Source organism: Haemaphysalis longicornis, unplaced genomic scaffold (assembly GCF_048455015.1).
Source record: "Haemaphysalis longicornis isolate Haplotype H1 unplaced genomic scaffold, Haemaphysalis longicornis Haplotype H1 scaffold_6, whole genome shotgun sequence".
In the NCBI taxonomy this organism is placed as follows: Eukaryota; Metazoa; Arthropoda; class Arachnida; order Ixodida; family Ixodidae; genus Haemaphysalis; species Haemaphysalis longicornis.
This window is the reverse complement of record NW_027526407.1, coordinates 5,985,193-6,005,155: the sequence shown is the minus strand read 5'-3', so window position 1 is coordinate 6,005,155 and position 19,963 is coordinate 5,985,193. Positions and strand designations below refer to the sequence as shown.

At 42.3% G+C, this 19,963-nt stretch overlaps 1 protein-coding gene across 2 annotated transcripts in view; it reads right to left on the bottom strand.

Annotated features, from left to right (window-relative positions):
• Positions 1 to 716: 716 nt before the first annotated feature.
• LOC144142214 (arylsulfatase B-like) overlaps positions 717 to 19,963 on the bottom strand; it is a 37,844-nt gene continuing 18,597 nt past the window's right edge. The window contains exons 5-11 of one of the 2 annotated variants that reach the window (XM_077673571.1): positions 19,232 to 19,342; positions 12,035 to 12,160; positions 10,668 to 10,791; positions 6,869 to 7,162; positions 3,881 to 4,151; positions 3,092 to 3,269; positions 717 to 1,164 (exon numbers count right to left, since the gene is read on the bottom strand). In XM_077673571.1, the coding sequence (XP_077529697.1) occupies positions 1,039 to 1,164; positions 3,092 to 3,269; positions 3,881 to 4,151; positions 6,869 to 7,162; positions 10,668 to 10,791; positions 12,035 to 12,160; positions 19,232 to 19,342 (1,230 nt within the window). In that variant the 3' untranslated portion in view covers positions 717 to 1,038. The remainder of the gene's footprint in view (positions 1,165 to 3,091; positions 3,270 to 3,880; positions 4,152 to 6,868; positions 7,163 to 10,667; positions 10,792 to 12,034; positions 12,161 to 19,231; positions 19,343 to 19,963) is intronic. The other variant, XM_077673572.1, reaches the window with a different exon arrangement.

The following is a 19,963-nucleotide window of genomic DNA, read 5'->3' as shown; positions in this document are numbered from 1 at the left end:
GACGTTTCCACGTTAGGCGGAATTTTGTGTGCACCCTTTTTATGAATATATGACGGAACGGTAAATTTTACGTATATGTGCGCAATTAGAACTGGTTCCAAATTTTGTCTCAATATTGAAGCCATTGTCACATGGTCACACAAAAACATAGGAAGTGACCATAAAACAAAAATATTATATCGACATAGATGCTATAAAACTACACTGTAGATGCGGTTTTTTAAGGACTTGCCATAAAAAATGGGCGCCGTAGAATTCTTGTTCACTCAACGTAACACTCATTCATTTTCTCATTATACTTCAGCTTGCCGGATAGCCACGCAGCCATGTTTTACCGGTGCCTATTATCACGTGGGAGACCACGGCGGCTGGTGGTCTAACTTGCCTTTTTCTCCATACTGGTAGAAGATGTCTGCAAGGGCAGAATGTGTACTAAACAAAAGTTCACACAAACTGTGTACTTACAAGAAAACTAGTAGCAGGCGGCTTACGCTTTCAAAACCGTGGTTGTATTCTAACCGAAAATAACAAGCATAGAGCTTTGCTATTCCCTTTGACGGGCATGTAATTGTTACGCTAGAGATCCTGGAAAAACCCATTACACTGCCTATGACCTGGGATTGTTTTTGTTTTCTTTTCAAGGTAAGCTTTTTGGTGGTGCTATGGCATACACGCCCTCCCACTGCTGACAAAGGAACACAATAAACAGGTTGTGATAAAATGTATGAGCTTTTTATTTTTCCATTTTTTTGTGATGGGTAGCATCTTGCAACCAACAATTTTGCTTAGATGCAATACCACTCATCTAAACGCTGAACTTCAAAAGGAATTCAACCAAACAGATTCAAAGCCCACGCACTTTCCCCAGTGCACACACTATACATATGAATATGGCCATAGGTGGGTGTGCCTACAGCAAATATCTAATTGTTATTACAGTCTTTAAAACGTTAAAAATATGTTGCCGGGCCTTTTAAAAGTTAGAATTCATTATTCACCAATTATCGAAACCTATAGTGCGTGGAGTGGGGATTGGTGTTACAGCCACGGCCCCCACGTCCCGTTCAGCTGTTCGGGAAAGCCTCTGGGATCTACTGGCCGATTCCTCGGTTGAAGGGACGAAGCGAAGTACGCGTTCAGTCTCCTCATCAGGGCAGCCACCATCTGTACGCAGGCGAAATGTAAATTTTAATCATACCAAGCGCATCAGACGCTGTTTGAAAAACGTACACGTGCGCAGCATAATTTATTACCTGCTATATTTTTAAGGGTAGTTTTATTAGCAGAACTGTTTAAGCTTTCTTATTTCCGTTAACATTCTTAATATGAAATTCGTCTTTGCAAAGTGTACAGCGGGAAAATGTTTCCACAAGAAATGTTAGCGAAAGTGACGATGAGTCAACAAGCCCAACAGTAGGTGTTGGGTGCAGGCGCCTCACAAAAAATGATTTCTGCAGACGGAATCGAACTTTTTCCTTCACGTTGTGAAAGCGGCATCCATTCGATTGCCATGTCATTGCATATGGGGTGCACATGATGCGGTTAGGGTTCCGAGCACCTGCATTCGCTGTGGACTTTCGCTGAGTTGAAGGGGACCTTGGCTTCGGATTTCGGGAGCCCACATTTCTTACTTTAGGAGGGTGGATTGTGGACCTTGGTTTAACTCAGTTTGCCTTGAGGAAGCATTCCTGTTTAATCATTTTTCTTTTAAGGCAGGAACAGGTCTTAAAAAAAGCGAAGTTTTTGCAAGTGAGGACCGTAGTTTCGCCGTTTATTCGGTCTTCGCGTATGAATTTTATTGTTTCCGAATTCGTACTTCGCTCCCCAAGCTAAATTTAAAATTTTTAAAGAATATCACATAAAGAGTTCAGAATAATGAAACTCTGCAAAAATGCACATTATTTGAAGCACAATATTTTGAATGCATTGCTTCTAAGATGGTAAATAAGATTATCATCAGTGAAGTACAAATCTATGGACAGAAAAATATTTGTTGGAGTATAATAAAAATAAAAAGTGGAAATTTGGTGTATGTTTTTATGGGATAAGAAATAAAGACAAACGTTTATTGAATATTTAGGTGACCACTGATTATAAATATCACGCAACGAACTGAAGAAGTCGGAGGACATGACTACTTCAAATGAATGTGGGGTGTTGACGTAAATCGTGGCGTTAGGCCTAAAACAACCCTTCTTTGCAGCACTTTACTCATAATACCTTGAAGCGTCGTTGTTAACTAAAATTATCTGGATTTATCGTGCCGAAAGTTTTGTTTTAAAGTACCTTCACTTGGCAAACTCGTAATCCAGTTATTTGCAATCTAACGCAAGCAAAGCGCAGACAAGTTTAAAAACCTAAAAAGCTGCCACAATGAAATTGTATGTCCGAGTCATTCGCCAGCCAATTCCCCTCATAACGTAGCAAATCAAAGTACACCACTTGCACATTATTATCTTGCAAGTAACAGTTGGTCCTTTTGTCCTTTTAAAATTGTGAACTAGACATTAAACATGAAGGCCGCTGTAAGTTGATCTGCACAAAAAAATGAATTCTGGACGTTCACGGGGGTATTTTTGAACAGTACACTAATGATATTCTCAAATTCAAAAATAAAACGAAAAAAAATTTGCTTTTGGCAACGATATTTTCATTGGTTTTTCAACAAAATTTTTCGTTTTTGATGTTTTTTCTTATAGGATGGCGAAAATGAGTCCACTGAGGGCCGAAATTTCTTTGGGAAAAAGGAATTTCTTGCATTTTGTTCCAGTTCACTATTCTGCGGCTGCTAGTGTTTCGTATACGCAACAGACAGGCATGGCAAAATAGTCAGAACTTCGTAATACAGATAGCATGGTTACACTACGTATTTACGGATCAAAAATTGTTTCAGCATAAGGTGGTTTATGGTTAGCACTGAAGAAACACCTATTACCTTTTTTCGCTTTCTGAAGGGCCCTGCATACCCATTTCACAACTTCAACTTTTTCTTTTTTCAGTGGACAAAAGGCACACAGCGACATACTGATTTCTTTCCAACAACCTCCAAACGAAACGAAATAAACTATTTTGCAGTACACAAATTTTTTACCTTGCCGTTTTTGGAGGCCAAGTTCTTCAATTCACAGGGATCTTTTGCCAGGTCAAACAAGTATGGAGGTTTTCCACCGACAAAGTTTGAAGACAAAGTTGCATACCACCCGCAGTACACTGATGCCCTCTGCCGCCAACGGTACGGGAAATTTACGAAGGAAAAATTGTAGAAGCGCCTAGTGAGAAATGGCAAAGGCTCTGTTTACTATCAATTGCCATTTTATACGTATAAATAGTCGTAAAACACAGAAACGTAGTTCCACAAACAAAACGTTCTCCTAAAGGCGAAGACAGCAATATTATCAAGAGGCTGCAATCAGTGCTGCCCACAAAGTTTTATTGTATTCTGCCTGCTACGCCTTATCTGCAAACAAAATGGCACTTGAACAAAACTTAGAGTAGAAATCTTTCATGTTGCCGCATAAAAATCAATCGATTTGCAGTCTTAAAATAAAAAGGCACAATTTTGAGCTACTTGCGCTATGGACACTGATTACTTCCGGTTAAAATGTATACAAGGTATTAGAGAGTTTTAGTATAGCGGAAAGCACCACTTTAGCGCGCCCATAGCGTTAGCGGGCACGCTAACCGTAGCATAACGAGGCGCTATCCGTTCGCGATTGCGGCCCGCAAAACGTTAACGCTACAGCTAAAACGCTATACTAAAACTCCCTATTTTCTCGCGCATTGACTACAAACCAACCTATTCTTAAATCGAAATGGAATGTGCCACACACACAAAACACTTTGGCATAAAGTATTTCAGGGCGGCGACTCTGCTTCATACCTAAGTACGCGTGTGACTCTTGATTTTTTCATGAGGCGGCCGAGAGCATATCGGGACCTTGAACCTCCAGGTGTCTGATAACGACCATCGTACTCGCCATCGTAATGCACACCAAGCAGCAGCTTGTAGTTTCGGTAGCGCACAGCAGCAATCCCATCTGCGGGCTCGATGTTGTAGAGGAACTCAACCCGAGGAGATGGTAAATTAAGCGATAGCTCACGCCACATAACTTTCCCATCCATCTGGCTTTTGAGGCGCTTCGAATTTCCACCTGTGAAAAAAGAAATCTCGTCTGTACAGTGAACAATATATTTTACGAGGATGAGCTAGAAAAGCATCATTATGGCTTCGTAATAATTCAGGTGAGACTTCATAATTGTTCTATCTGGCTTTTGCAATGCTGCTGCAGGTTGTTTATGTTGACAGTGGAATGAAATGCGAGAAAAAAATATTCCTTCCAAGTAACTACCCTATCTCAATGGAGCCAGAGCGTTGACTTTGTCTTTGCATAACATTTGAACAACAGCACTCAAACGGGACAGAAGGGTGACAGGACAGGGAGCTGACCCAATATTGTTTGGTGGGTTGTAGCGGCGAGCAGCGTAGTGCATCGAGAAGGTTCAGTGAGAGCAGGAACAAATAATTGGACCCACTGAGCGAGACTAGAATAGAAGAAGCGTGGTAGTGCTTGCTTGTTGGTACACACTAAACGTTTGAACAACAGCGGTTTGAACAAACGTTTGAACAAAAGCCAACTAAGCAAGACGTCTGTACCGGCTCTGTGGAACAAATATTATTCTCACCGAGCGAGACATTTGTTCTTGCTCTAACTCAACCTTTTTTGCTCCCTATCCAGCTCGCCAGTGCAAGTTGCAGGGCACTCCTTTTGACGTTCTTCCTCAAACAAGGATTGGTCAGTTCCCGGCACTGGCACTGTTATGTCGCGTTTAAGCACTGTTGTTCAAATGTTAGGTACGTAACAACAAGCCCGCTCTGCAATTCTTCTTCAGTTCAAGTCTCGTTCAGCGGGACCTTTACTTTTTAAAGCTTCCACTCAGCCTCTTTTTGCACTACTTTTCTCGCCACTGCAAGTTGCATAGGCATTCTTGTGAAATTCTTAATCAAAGATTGGCCTCGGCCCTGTTCTGTCCCTCTGCAATTCCATTTATTCGCTGTTCTGCACAAGGAAAGTAATTATCAAGAAAACCATACTACGACGCTTTTAGGTGCCGAGCACGTTAGGACCGCACAATGTCCTTCCGCTTTCGTGCGCATAGCATTTACATTCCCAAAAAATCCCAGAGGCATTTGCAGATTTCGAGCCTGTGTCCGGTACACCAGGCAGAGTTATTGTAAGTCTTCTTACCCTTTTGTTACGACTCTGAGTTGGTAACCGTGAGTCAAACGGCTTACTCCCTCGCCTGTAATGGTGCGGATTACCTTAAGACCTCCCAATGTCTGTCCCCGTCCATCCGTGTGCACACCACCATCAAGAGAAAAATCTACAGAAATCCAATTTGAGCAGTGAGTTTTAGTTTTATTTAGGGAATACTCAAGGTGCAACTCACGACTCAAATCGAAACGGTCGGGCGCAAATCGGATGTCACTGGGGTGAAACTTAGATGTCATTTCGAGTCGCCAGACTTCGCAAGCTCCCAATCACCCACGGAGTGGAGATGCTGCTAGTTTTAATGTTCATGTCTCTCTCAGCGTCCCTTTTACTTTTTTTTTCATGCTGTCACTTACTCTTCTTCATGCACTATCCTGATCGCCGCTGCAAGTTGCAGTGTCCATCTTGTGACTTTTTCCATCAAACAAAGATTCCTCAGCGCCCTGTCCTCTCAGTCTTCTGTCACTTTTAAGCACTGCTGTTCAAATGTTAAGTATCTACCAACAAGGCTGCACTGCCACGCTTTGTTTTTGCAGTCAGTACAAGCTCAGGCCTGGAAACAAGCTCTGAGTTTTTGTTTTAATCATCTTGAACGCCAAAAAAACACCCAGATTGTAAATGGAAGCCTGTTGGTACGATTTCGAGAAATATCTATCCAAGTTTGCTGCGTTTGCAACGAATATGCATATATTCATGGAAGTTTACGTTACAACAGGGTCGAGAAAACCTTTATTCAGCACTAGGAACTCTCGTGCGAAACAATAATTTCGAACGAAATTGTAAAGCTTTATTAACAACTCACTCTTGCTCCTGTGTTTGAAGGTTCATGCAAAAGAAACTTGAGTTGCATACATATTGCATTCATTTTAATTCGTTAAAAAATGGCGGTGCTCTACCCTCCGCGGTGGCTCAGTGGCAAAGGCATTGTGCTGCTGAGCACAAGGTTGCGAGTTCGATACCCGGCGGCGGCGGCCGCTTTTCTAATGGAGGCGAACAGCGAAAACGCCTGTGTGCACGATATTTCGTCGCACGATAAAGATCCCCAGGTGGTCAAAATTAATCCGGAGCCATCCGTTACGGTGCGCCTCATCGCTTGCGTTGCGTCGGCGTGTTAAACATTACAATCAATTATTAAAGTAGCGGCGTTATATTCAACAACGGAGGACTACACTCTCGATAACGCTGAGTACCTGGGAGAGCTGAAAACCATCTTGGCGATGAGCGGGAATCAATCCACCTAATTAGACACGTACAGCCCTGCTCGCCCCCCTCTCACTCCCCCCGGTTTTTAAAGTCTCAGTAACCAAATATGAGCAACTGCACAAGCATTCAAATAGTCGAAATTTAAACGTGGCAAAACGAGTAACTCTGGATTGATGGATTCTATCCGCGCGGATCTAGGCCCGTATGAATGAAGCCAAAACGTTCAGCTTTGTTTCACGTTGAATAGAACACTGTTACAATTCACTGTTTTAAGGATGTGAATAATTTCTAAACGCAGATTTGAGAGATATGATCAATGAATATTGAAGACGGTTTGAGAGCTTTTTTTGTGAAATATAGGTGTAATGAGTTTGTACCAGCCGCATATTGCTTACCAGCAGCAGCATAGAGCGTGGGCACCCAGTCGACAATGTGCATCATCTGCTGAGACACTCTTCGCCTCTTCTTGAGCAAGGGTGACCAGACGAACGCGGGCACTCTACAGGCACCTTCCCAGACAGTGCCCTTGGAACCACGTAGGGGCCAATTGAAGCCGCGGTTGGAGTGTGGTCCAAAAGGTTGCCCGCCATTGTCAGACATAAATACTATGATGGAGTTTTGCAGCATTCTCTCTTGGTACAGTGTTTCTACGACAGTGGCAACGGACTGGTCAAGCGTGTCCATCATGCCTGCATGGTGTATGATAGAAATCAAGGAACACTTAGCTATTCTTCTTCACATAAAAAGAGCTTCAAGCTTTCATTAGGATAGACGTCGTATTTGCAAAACTACTTACCAATATTTCTTGGGTATCAAACAAGGAGTGCGGCGGCAGGTCCGGTTATGTACAATTTTATACCATTACCAATACATTTACTTTCAAATGATCTGTATCTTCTTAGGACAACACAGAAATTTATTCCAATAATGTGCAAGTTTGACATGGTCAATGTTTTTATATCTGGTGTCGTAGTGCTGATATGGTATTCATCAATCACGTTTAGCTGCACCGCCACTAACAAAACAAGTTTCTGGGACTCCACTTGTTTTGCTTATTCTATATATCTTGTAAAACTACGGGTCGAGAAGAAAAATAGCGGGATAATGATTTATTCCTTATTAAAGGAACGGTAAAATGTAAGCATGTATTCCTATACGACTCTGCATGTACGCAGGGTATTTGAAAAAAGCAGTATACTTCTGAGACTATACAGAGAAAAATCTTTAAGGTTGTCTCTCTACCATCCCGCTATTCAATATGGCAAAGTGGAGGCCAAAAAAAACAGCGAGGGAATAAGCAAGACGTACGATCATGTTATTTTATTTCTAGCGCCTTGTCCTTGTATTGTAAATGTTATTTGTCTAATTTTACAGAAAACGACACGCCTTACCTAAATGAAGGCACTCAAGCATTAGTGACGCCTCAAAAGTGAATTGAATTTGACAAACGTTTATTGCTTTTAGTGTACAAGATAGGACAGGACAGGTAAAGGGCGTGATTGATGGAAGCGCGTGATCAGAGAGGCAGGTACTTGGGACCGATAGCAGCATGCTATCGTGATTCGAACGATATTTGCAGTGAAGCACGAGAATATCCAGCCCATTTTATGCGGCTTTTATTAGAATACCTAATGAAAACCTTTTTCTGGTGGCATAGAAGATTTACAACTTAAGTAATAACATCGCAATATTGCCGGACTTTGTAGTAATAATTATAAAAACTTTAAATATAACCACATTTTAGATAAACGTACGCAGCCTTGGCGCCTTGGTTGGGAAATATTGAAGGAATTCTGCTACCCCTGCTCGAAGTATGCGGAAATTATCCATAAAATACTGCTATTTCTGGATAAAAACAGTGCAACCCTAAACAAAGACAATGGAAGTGAAACAAAAGTACCACCGCAATCTAACCACTAAGGTTTCATATCAAAAAGTGTGAATGTAAACACTAACTACCTTACACAAAACAATCAAAACACTGCGCATGAGCAAAACAAGTTTACAAAAGCCACGGTCATGAGGAAACTAGATAGACACCGCTTCCTTTGCTTTGTGTAAGTTCGTGCTGATTTTAACTGAGAAAATGTCCTTCCAACTAGCCAAGCTTGCAACCTTTCTGCAAAGTACCGCTAGTTGCAGCCATCAGATATTTTTCCCATACCCGTAACAAATATTGCGTTTTTCTGTAACCAATCTCTGTTTCGAAAGGTCGTCTCCCCTTCACTAGTTTACAACGCAGAATTGTTTACAACGTGCAAACGCGTGGCGTCCCTAAACATGACGCAGCCTGGTTGCAACCACCATCGTTACCAGCGACTTGGGGGATGTCACTGCGCCTGTCTCGAATGTAAGAGCTTTTTTTACGTGTAATTTCTTTCGGCAGGTACCGTGGGACCTAGTCGTGTTTCTGGTTTCAAAAATGAAACAAGCTGACGTGTGAATGATAATGCGGAGTAATATTCTTTTATAAATAACACACAAAGTGTCAAGCCACATTGTTGTCCTTGCCGATTCGCAAACATCCGCCTGCATGCTGAATCACCACGGCGCTAATAATAAATGCTTGTGAAAGAACCGCATCAATGGCGAGATCAGAACTTTACTGTTATGAGCAGAGGATAAGTAAAAACTATTGTTCGTTTCTGTCACATTCAGGTACTGTTTGCCTCTTATCTTGCGTGTCAAATTGATAATCGCATTCGCAATATCGTTCTGATGCCAAGCTACCACAGCGCCATCTGATCTTCTCCCTGGTGACACTGCTAGACATAAGCAGGCTTCGCGCTATATTTCGATGGCCACACTTTACCGCGCTGTTATAACAAGTTTTGTCACTGCACACTTGGTATAGCATGCGACACAATGACCGAAGTTGGCTTATTTTTAGAGCTCTCAATTTGGCAAATTATTTATTTCTTTTAATGTTTATTGTCAAGTTAAATTCCGAGAAGATTTGAAAATTTGGGAAGTTTTAAACAACCGTATGCTCACTTGGTGGCCGTCTTTCTGGCCCCTTACTTCCTGAATATTTCTGTTCAGTTTGTATGCCTGGGTGGTTTATTTTATTTTCTCTTCGCCAAATCAGCTCTACTTAGTATATAATTATTCTTCCCTGAAGACCAGCGCAGTAGGGGTAACGACATTCCAGCAGCTTTATATTTCTTAGCATGAGCATTTATTTAGTTTGGTCCAAATTTTGGGAAATTGCTGTGGTTGCTTTTACAGCATACGTCTGTTGTCTGACTTGCGCCGCGAGTAAGTGTACGCCGAAACGCATTCGGATAAAACCAATTTTATCTAAGCGCCCTAATTACGATGATGCTGAAGGCGACGACGATATTAAACATATTGATGTGATTATATTTCTGCATTTTGTGAATCTTTTGCGCATCCTATCGAGTGGGATTGGCCAGGGATAAAGTGCTGACTACGGTCCTGTTGAAGGTTAGATATTACTGAAGCTCGGCGTTCACACCTAGCTCCGGGCGTCAGCACAAGTATCGGGCGATATCACGCCATAGTGAGAGCCACCCGGCGTCTTTCACGTCAAGCCATAACGCACTTCCGCTCATTAGTTCACGTCAGCAGTTTTTCTTCCCGCGATTCATGGGAACAACATGTGTGGTTTCGTCCACAGATAAATTTCCAGCCAAATAGAAATGTACACGTTTTTATGAGAAGAATGATGTACATAAAGAATACTGAACATCTGCTTCCGGCTAAACGCAGAGGATTGAAGTAGTGTCCCTTGTATTAAAAGGTATAGTAAACGATGATAGGCTAGCTTCCTCGACTCCAATTATATTGTGATATAATAACTGAGGACAGTACTAAACCGGCTGCAAAGGGCTTACTGTAACCTCCCTTTCACGTATTCTGGGAATAAATTTGCAAATATACACGCTTCATTTTATGCTTCCAACCTAAGCCAAGTAATTACCTTACGCAGCATGGAAAACGTCATTTGGAGTGTCCGCTTGATTGAAGTGTTTCGTTTGTCTAATTTTATTTGTATCTTTTCAACCAGTGTTATAATCTGCAATAAAAATATTCCCCCTTCCCAGATTCAATATTATTTTGCAGCAATATAGTCTGATTGGTATGGAAATGTTAGGTAGTTATACCCAGCAAGTTATTCGGTTGTGAGATTGCAGTTTGCTCACTTCTGTGCTCCTGGCTTAATGCGTTTACCTGCGTATATGGTACGGTTCTTTTCCCCGATGTAAGGGAATTTTGCAATATTTTTATCCGGAGCATCAAGAGGAATATCGGATCCTGCGTGGGGTGCTTGCTGACTGAAGAAAAGGAACAAGGGCTGAAAGGGTAAAATAAAAACACAGCAGTTTCACTAAACGGGGTGGCTGACAAGTGCGGAGCACGGATTTCCCAGAAGGGACGGGGTGATATCTCTTGACTACCCTCGCGCAACATACATACATACAACATTAGCTGAATACAAATTTGGTGCACATTATGACACAGAAGCGGAGTACAAAGAGGGATACATGTCCGAAAGACACATCATTAAGACACGGCGTAACGCGAAAAACTTTGACACCGGTTCTTCTTCCAACGACTACAAGAAAGCGTGAATCACTGTTCGTATGAATTTCGAAGTACAAGAGAATACGAAGAACCGTCGGGGAATGTATGTTGCCGTATTTAACGGTTCAATTACGAGAGCAACGAGAAAATTCTGTGAAACAACTTTTTGTACAATTCGTTGAATTCCTGTTTTTGTATAGACTGCATGCTATGTTTAGGTCTTGGTGCGTAATACTCCGCATCTATTGCTTATTCCCTCTTTTCATTCTTACTGATCGTTTACGTAATGTGGTTTCTGTAGCAGCATAACTTTTATACCAAAAGTAGTCAACACATGGTGCCGCATTTTATAGGCCTATAAAGGAACAATTTGTTGAGTATTCACTAATTTGCACTAAGTACGTGTTAATGCTTTTTTATTGTTATTTATGGTATTATGTGATTACATGCGGCCGAGCAACGCCAGGCTTCGTTGCAATGACCCAGTGCAAGGATCGCAAACAATACTTTCCGTATGTCTAACGTCCTCCAGTGTGGCGCAATGGGATTGACATCAGCTTCCTAGCGTGCAGTACGATGTCTTGGTCTGATACCGATATCGACGAATGTTCGATACCGAGCACGAGAAGCGTTCATCTTTTAGAAGGTTCTGTTTTAGGTGAGTGCCGCCGCGTGATTACGCTTGCCAGATACGGTGTCCCCGGAACAGCTACGACCACAAACCGGAAGAAGTGTTCTAGACTTAAACCTCAGGTACACAATGTGCTCCACAGGTGATTCAAAGCTTGTGGGAGCACAAAAAGTAAAAATGGTGGATATTTACCTAAAAAAAACAGAACTTTGTTTACAACACTCAGAGCTTGCTTTGTTATACAGCCATGTTTATGAATTTGGTACTAAAAATGCGTAATCACTATTTGCTGAATTAGAAATATTGTGTCAATACGGCCACACCCCACGTACAATGCTCATTTTTGTGTTCGTAGGCGTAAACAAAACAAAAGGAAACTTACCTTTGTTTTGTTACGGGATCGAATGACATTGATTGCTCGCTCAGTGAACAAGTTTGTGGAGTAACACCCGGTTTGGTTTCGAATGGGCTCTGTGCCATCCCACAGGTCCAGTCCGGTTTTATTATACTGTCGAACCAAATTCGCCATTAGAAATACCGAAAACGAATATAGGTCTGTAATTTGGCTAAGTGTGTACTCTTAAGCTAAGTATCCATCGTTGTAGCTGCCATATGCCGACGAATGTTCGATACCGACCACGAGAAGCGTTCTTCTTTTAGAAAATTCATTATTATAATTGGCATTCAATAGCCTGGGTCTCCCAGACACATATTCAGTGGCTCAGACATGTCTACCCTACACGACCGTAGAGAGAGCTTTGGCTAGCTACAGCCCTAAGATCAGAAGCGGTTGGTTAAAGGGATTATAGACGCGACCCGAGCTCAAGGCATCCTTGAATGAAGACGACTCCCTGGTGCATATCTCAGAATAAAAAAACATTATTCTTACTCTCTCCCTCTTAACTGACCAAGATGCTCCTGCTCTAATGTCTGTTGTGGCTGAAACTTTCCACAACATTTGCTCGGCGTTCTTTCGTGCGGTTACCAGTAATTGCGAACTACCCGATAACTTTTTAAAGAACAATAAATGCAAATAAAAAGTATAGGCCCTACTTATAAAAAGTTTGCGTGGACGTGTGTGTAATTCTGCCTCTACGGTGGCGAAACATAAAAATTGAAGTAGTTTCAATAAACGCGAAAGCTGTGGGATGTAGAGCAGCGATTCGCCAAAGGAACTTTGGGGCCACTGTGCGTTTATATTGCATAAACGCACACACTCCTCCCCTCGCTGTATCACTCCTCACTTGAAGAGCTGAACACCGGTCTTGTCCAGTGCAATTCAAATTTCCAGCCTTCGCAGTGCTTGCGCGCCCTTTGTCAGGAACAGACCAAAAGGAAGTTCTGTTCTATTTGTGCTTGATTTCCTCTTTCACGTTTCCAAGCCCTAATAACCTATTTCCAAGGGGTCGTTTTTGTCTTCTGCGGCCACTTTTCTCGCTTATATAGTAAAAACTAACGGATCGAGTGCTCCCAACAACCAGGACATGCGAGCAGCCGGTTATTTACATATATTTTGCATCAATATACCTCCCGTTGTCTTTGCGCTAAATAATAAGGACGTGTATGAAGAATCACTGCGCCTAAGGAGTTTCGAATGGTTGTGGTATATAAACCCCTTGTACAAGTATGCTGTTATTTCTTGGCCGGAAGGCTGAATCGACAGACAAGCGGATATCTTCTTGAATACTCTGCTTGGGTGCTTCACGCTAGTATCCTAGTTTGGTTATTCGACGCCAGGTGATGCCGTGACAGCGGACCTCGACAGCGGACGAGCAACGACGACAAGACCGCCCCTAAAGTGCTGTGTTCTTGGAAAATTAAAATTACACGTGAAAAGTGGTTGAACTGCATAAGCAGTAATTCGCCATGGAGGTGCTGACCCGTGCAAATTCTCTTTGCTACTACCCCTCATGCTCTTTCCCTCTGTGTCTCACTACCCTCTTTTGAGTTTTGTTCGATGTAACTCAATTTTCCATCCTCCGCAGTTCTCGCGCGCCTTCTCCGGCGATAGCTCGCCTTGTTTTTGTATCATTTGTTTCCTGCTCTGCTTGCAGCGGCCAAAGGGGAGTTTTGTTCGTTTTGTGCTTGCTTTCATCATGCACGTGCTCGAGCCTTGCTGCGCCAGTTTACATGTTGCGTCATTGTTCTTTGGCGGCCACATATTTGTCGCTTACCATTGTAAAACCCAACCCAATCGGCGTTCCTGCCTGAATGAAAGTTGGGACTGAAGGTTAATTACATAAATTTTCATCAAATATACCTACAGGTTTTTCACGTTAGGCATACTTAAAGGAGCCATGAAGACAAAACACAAGTTGGGTTTATTAGAAAGATTACTTAGTCCCGATAACAATGATACCAATATCATCGCAGTCTTCGAACAAATAACGGAGATATTAAAGACAACGTGTGAAGCAGTCGCGACGCCCTAGCCAATTTCCCGCAACTTTTCTATGACGTCACGGCACCTTGTTTGTGCGATTGGCGGTCGCCTAACTGAGCTGTCACGACGACCCATGACTGGACGTCTGTAACGGGGCCTCTAGTTCCATTTGATCGCATCACGTGAATGCTAACGTGCAGTTGACGCACTGAAAATTATATTTTATTGTTGGCCCGTATGACGTCATTCTTGCTCATAACACGTCACTGTGGCGCAAAAATGGAAAGTTTTTAAATAATTCTTGCTTTTTTTTCGTTAAAAAACATCTTTTGTGGCTCTAATAGAACTGAGTCAGATACTGAATCCTAGTTCTTTTAAATTAAATGAAGTTTTATTTTCTCTTCATGGCTCCTTTAAGGGATGGCACCAAATAGCCCAACAACGTTCCTTATTATTGGGGCTATGTACCGCCAGTACCAGTGCGTGAATTGTTTTGAACGGTAACGACTACAAAAACCGCGTATTCAAGTATTCTGTTATCTCTTGGCATGAACGCTGAATCGAGGGACAAGCGGGTATCTTTTCAAAGCCTCTGTTTGGGAGCGTGACGCCGCGTTCCTGCTGTGGCTATATAGTGTCACCGCAAACGAGCTGCGATGGAAAGCATCGCGCATCAAGTCCGCAGCACTTAAAAATATTTTGGTTTCTCTCAATCAGTTTAACAGCACCAGAACAAATACTGACCAGCCATCTTGGTAGGTGGTCGTTGCAGCCGTAAGAAATGTCACGTAATATTGCCCGCAAAAGCAGTTACAACACGACGTCATATTGTCATGAAGCCAAAGACGACGCAGTTGTCTTCAAGGAAAACAGGATAATAGGAGCGAAATTCAGCTCCCCTACCAACTCAAAGAACCCACAGGTGGCAAAGCAGCAGTCAGCAAACTGACGTCTTCAAGCGACCGGCGGTGAGCCGAATACCTCTGCGTCTGCTCTGCAGACTTTTATCTTTCGGCGCGAGTGCTTTTAGAACCGTCCTTATACATCCATAACATGTTAGATCAAAGAGGGTTATTCTAGCCTAGTGACGTTACGGCGAAACGCTCTCCGTATCAAGATGAGATAACCTGTGCGGCATAAAAATAAAGAATGGAACACCCTCTTCCTTGGGACACAGATAACGCAGCCTAGCTCGGCCGGGCAGTAAAAACAAAACATAAATAAATAAACCCCATCCACGGTTCGCGGATATTTTTGAAGAGTTTTACACCTTCAGTAAAACAGACATGTTTTTTTTTTATTTTGCATCAACTGCATAACTTCCAGCGATCGGAAATGTTAACGCTAGTGTTCTTAGAAGGTTCGCTAGAGTTGCCTTTGTAATATTTATTTAGGAATACCTTTTTCTTGGAATACTTATGCGGTGCGCTTTTGCTCAAAGAAGCCTACCCTAATTGTTTTTTATTTGAATAGAAACATCCAATCACTCGACTCTTCGTTTAAAAATATTGACTATCTTGCAGCAATGCTTATTGTTACCCCCTAAACAAACAGAAGAAATGAAACTCCTTAAAAACTCTAAACCCATGCTTGCAGGAAAACTGAACCTAAAAATTCCGAGATCGTTTGTACCAATATATCCAGCTGCAATAGGGTTAACACAAATATGTTTACTATAACATAATACAAGCTAGTGGGATAAAACTGCTGTTTTCTGTAACTCTTAGTGGGGTATTTTTATTCACTACAAAGAATGTCTGCTCTTCTACTCTTCCTCAGTCAATAAAAATTATGCCGAGCCAGGAAATGGTCAACCGTATATATTTACATAGCGGTTCGTGAACAGTTGTGTTTTCTTAAGTGGTTGCAAAAGGTATTTCTGGTTATATATTTTAAACAACAATGTGGTGAAATTCGTGCAACCGACGTTGCAACTGGTTAACAGGGAAGTGATAGCTTTTTTTGCATTGCGGGCAATTGATGAGATATTTTAATGCAGTCGTGATTCGAACGGCTTTTGTATTATTGAGTTTCGTACTGTCTTCATTACCTTTATATCGAATTCTTCGACTGTCAATGTGGGCAGCATAAGATGGTCACTACCGCTGAGAGAGTTATGCAAAACGAAATCATCTTGGGGAATGTTTCAAGTATGTGAACATGTGTGAACGATGGCATGAAGCTGCGGTTAGCAGAGGGCACCTCTTTGAAGGCAATAGAAACATTACATACTGCCAAAAAACTTAACGGCATGTTCAAACGGTTGTGGATCGGGGAAAATCATTTTTGTGCCCACTGCAGCCGCAGACCGTCGGGTCGAGGCTAAAAAATTTTGCATACCAGCCACGCTTTATGCATGGCTGTGCTTTCTTTATTATAAAAAAAACTCTGGTCACTCGCTTCCACGCGGCGGGCTTCGATATTCATTGCCGCCCCGTTGGCGCCCCGTGCCTATGTCCACAGGTTCGCTCTCCCGTGTGCAAAAAGACGCATCGCTACAGTGACACTTTTGCTCAGGTATCAGCTTTGCCTAAATGTATGCTACCCGTGGGGTGATGTGCAGGTGGAACAATAAAATAATTACAGAGGAGCTGTTTTAGGCTAGGTTACAAAGGAAACAGCATGCGGCGACAAGGGGTGCTGCGGCCAAGCCAACTCTCTGGGGAATGAGCTCTCAATCACGTGTATCTTGATAAAAATATTGTTAGCATTGGGCGCTGAGGACGACACAATGGCAATAAAAAGGAACTGAAACACTGAAAACAACTCTTATTGGCCTCTGCGTAGCAGAAGGGAACACAGAACCCATACGTGCGTAGAAAATATGCCAGTTCATACGGAAGGGCTAACATGTACTGATGAGAAATGGCACTGATATAAAGGACGGGGCACACACGTGATCTTCGTTGAAGACAAAAAGAAAAACCGAGTATTCTTCCACTCTGTGAAGAAGGATAAACATCGGAGCTGAACCCAGAACAAGTGGAGAAACAAGCACGTTTGTAAATTGAGGTTGGGTGTTACTTCCTTGTTAATTACCTGAATAGAACTTCGATGGAGTAGAGTTTTATCCTTTCGGACAAAAACGAGGCTCTTGTTTTTGTGCCACTAGAAGCCCATGCATTCATCGGACGCAAAAAGTGCACAATATTTATAAACAAAATGTGAACTATCCACTCAAGAAAAAGTACATAAATTTTGTCCTAAAACAGAGTCGTCTTTTTTTCTAAATACCCACTTTAGATAAAGAGCCACGGAGCATTCACCAGAATGTTGCCTTTGCCGCAACACAACATGTCAACTCGCTCATTTTTCTTATGTGCCTATGTCCACTGCAATTACTTTAATGTTCGACGGCCACTCCTCTTTGTAGACAGCACATGTAGAGGGACTCTGAAGGCAGCAATCAAGTTAGTTTGAAAGGAAACCTAACTGTCCCATAACAATTTTAGCGTTTATTCTGTGCAAAAAGATCCCTAAATTGCTGACAATTCGCAAATTACACGTTCATCCAACATGACGCAACCAGCCACTGGAGGCGCGGTTTGCGTCAAGATACATATAACGATGGCGACGCAGCAGTGACGCAAAGCTCTATTTAAGCAACCGAATACAAGGGCACCCGGTAATGAGCGGCTTGATCACTGTCGGTAAAATCAGTCATGCTTTGCAACTTCCCACGTCCTTAGCAGCTCCGGTTCACTGAGCAAAATGTTTGTGTATAGAACCCGTGATTTACATTGACATATTGTTGAAGAAAACCATATTGTCTTTAGGAAACACTGCTAATGTTCGCGCCGAAACAACCGTTCGTGCGTAGCTCGCACGGTTTGTGAAAAGCGAAACCGCCTCCCACGAATCGAGGCCCCTGTATACGGACAACTTACAGAGGCCTTACCAAGTATGCACCAGTAGCGCCATCTAGCGCTAACCAGAAAAAAACGTTTCGAAGGCTAGACGTTTTAAACACTTCTAGTGCAAGTTCAGTGGTATAGCCAGTGGTGGCGGCACCCGTATTCATTTTTTGCTATCTTCTGCTTTAGCTTTCAAAATGCTAGGCACAATTGTGCTATATTCGTGTTTTCTAGGGGTTGCTCCGTCATTTACCTAAGTGTGTCCTAAATACGAAGTTGAGCCCCGTGCAAGCGTTGGCTGTGAGATACGGATTTTGTTGGACAAATGAGAGCCGACCCGGGCCAATGGCCCAGTAGTGCAATTGCGACTTTAGCGAATGTAGAAAGCGCGTCACGGGTGAGCGAGTGACCAGAGATTATTCATAAAGAAGTAATGACAGGCATTCGCAAAGTGCGTCTGGAGCCCAAGTTTATTGATACTCGACACGACGATCCACGGCCGCAGATGGCGCAGCCTACAACTTTGCGCCGCTACGCCATGCACTGCACCTACCGTGAATTTTCGCAGCCCAATGTGTTATGCTTAATAAGGGTAGCCCAGCAACTATCTGATTATTGCCCTCCACAATCATGTTTCTCTAAAAACAACTCATGGCTTTTGCTTTAACCTGTGATATGGTTTCCTACGGCAAGAATACTCCCAATAAATCAGAAAGCCTTCAGTCAGCTTGAAGACGTTGGACAAAAATTGTAAAACGACAAAAGCACGCACAATGCAGGTGCAAGGGCGAAATATAGAAACGCAGAAAATTTGAAAACAAGTAATTGCCTGATAAAACAAAAATGTGGCCTTTGCAAGGGCCCTCTGGGACTCCAATTAACTTCGCATTTGCATGGCATCGGTATACTTTTCAGCGCACGTGTTTTGCTCCAGCACCAATTATGTGGTGTACTTGTGGTTGCGATATTTATAAATACTGAACGGTCACTAGTAAGGGGTCCCCTGCAGTACTTTTTTCCCGTTTTACTTTATTCAACTGCCGTATATCAAACACCTAAATAACTAATTCGTATAATGAAGGTGGCACTCTCATCATGAAAGAAACGCTAGTGTCACACTCGCTGGAAGTATGAGTTCATTACTTACAAACCAACTCACCAAACTTTCCGCTTTATTCACTACGAGCATAAAGGTAGAAATATGCATGATTTGGGCACGTTCGATTGTTCGTTGGATTATACGCGTCTGGGAAGTTTTCCGCCACTTCTTCATACTACCGCATAGTTAAAATTTCAGTCAATTCCCCAAAAGCTTTGTGGCGAGTCTTTCCAAAAATATTACCATTGTAGCAGTGTAAGAACGGTAGTCCACCTCCGCGCCATAGAAGCCGTAGAAAGTATCAAACCCTCGGTATACTGGCGTATACTCAACCGCGAAACTTCCAAGGTGCCACTGCAAAAACCAAAACGATATTATCACTTCGTGTAGCACAGCACAGAAACTTTCATTCAGCGGGTGTTAAAGAATATGTTGTAGGTGCCCTTCCGCAGTTTTCAGTTTCATTTCATACGCTTCATTGAGGTTAATTTATTAGAAGACTTTCCGGCACAGCGTTTGTCCGAAACCTGCACATTACGAAGAATTACAAGTCATAAAAAGACACCAATAAATACAAAACCTTATACGTTTCGTCGGCTGTAAACCTATTTCCCCCTATGCAATGCCCCCTTGGCCCTCAGGGTAACTCAATCAATAAAATAAATAGAAAAATAAATAAATAAGTAAATATAAAGAATTAAAAATCAGTAATCAAAAATAAATAAATAAACAATTTTGGCGGCAAGCAATTTCTTGAAGTAACGCTGGATATCATATGAACCTCGAATTTCAGATGGTATTTTACCCTATCGAGCTGCCAGCATTCCAGATGAATGGTTTAACAAGCTAAAAAGCAGTTAAGAAACACGCACTCGTTGTCCTGTGCCACGACACTATAATGCTTTTATGATGTACGCCTAGTTTTAAATCCAGGAGAAGCTAATTACTTCAAAGTTTTAATATTGTTCGATATTG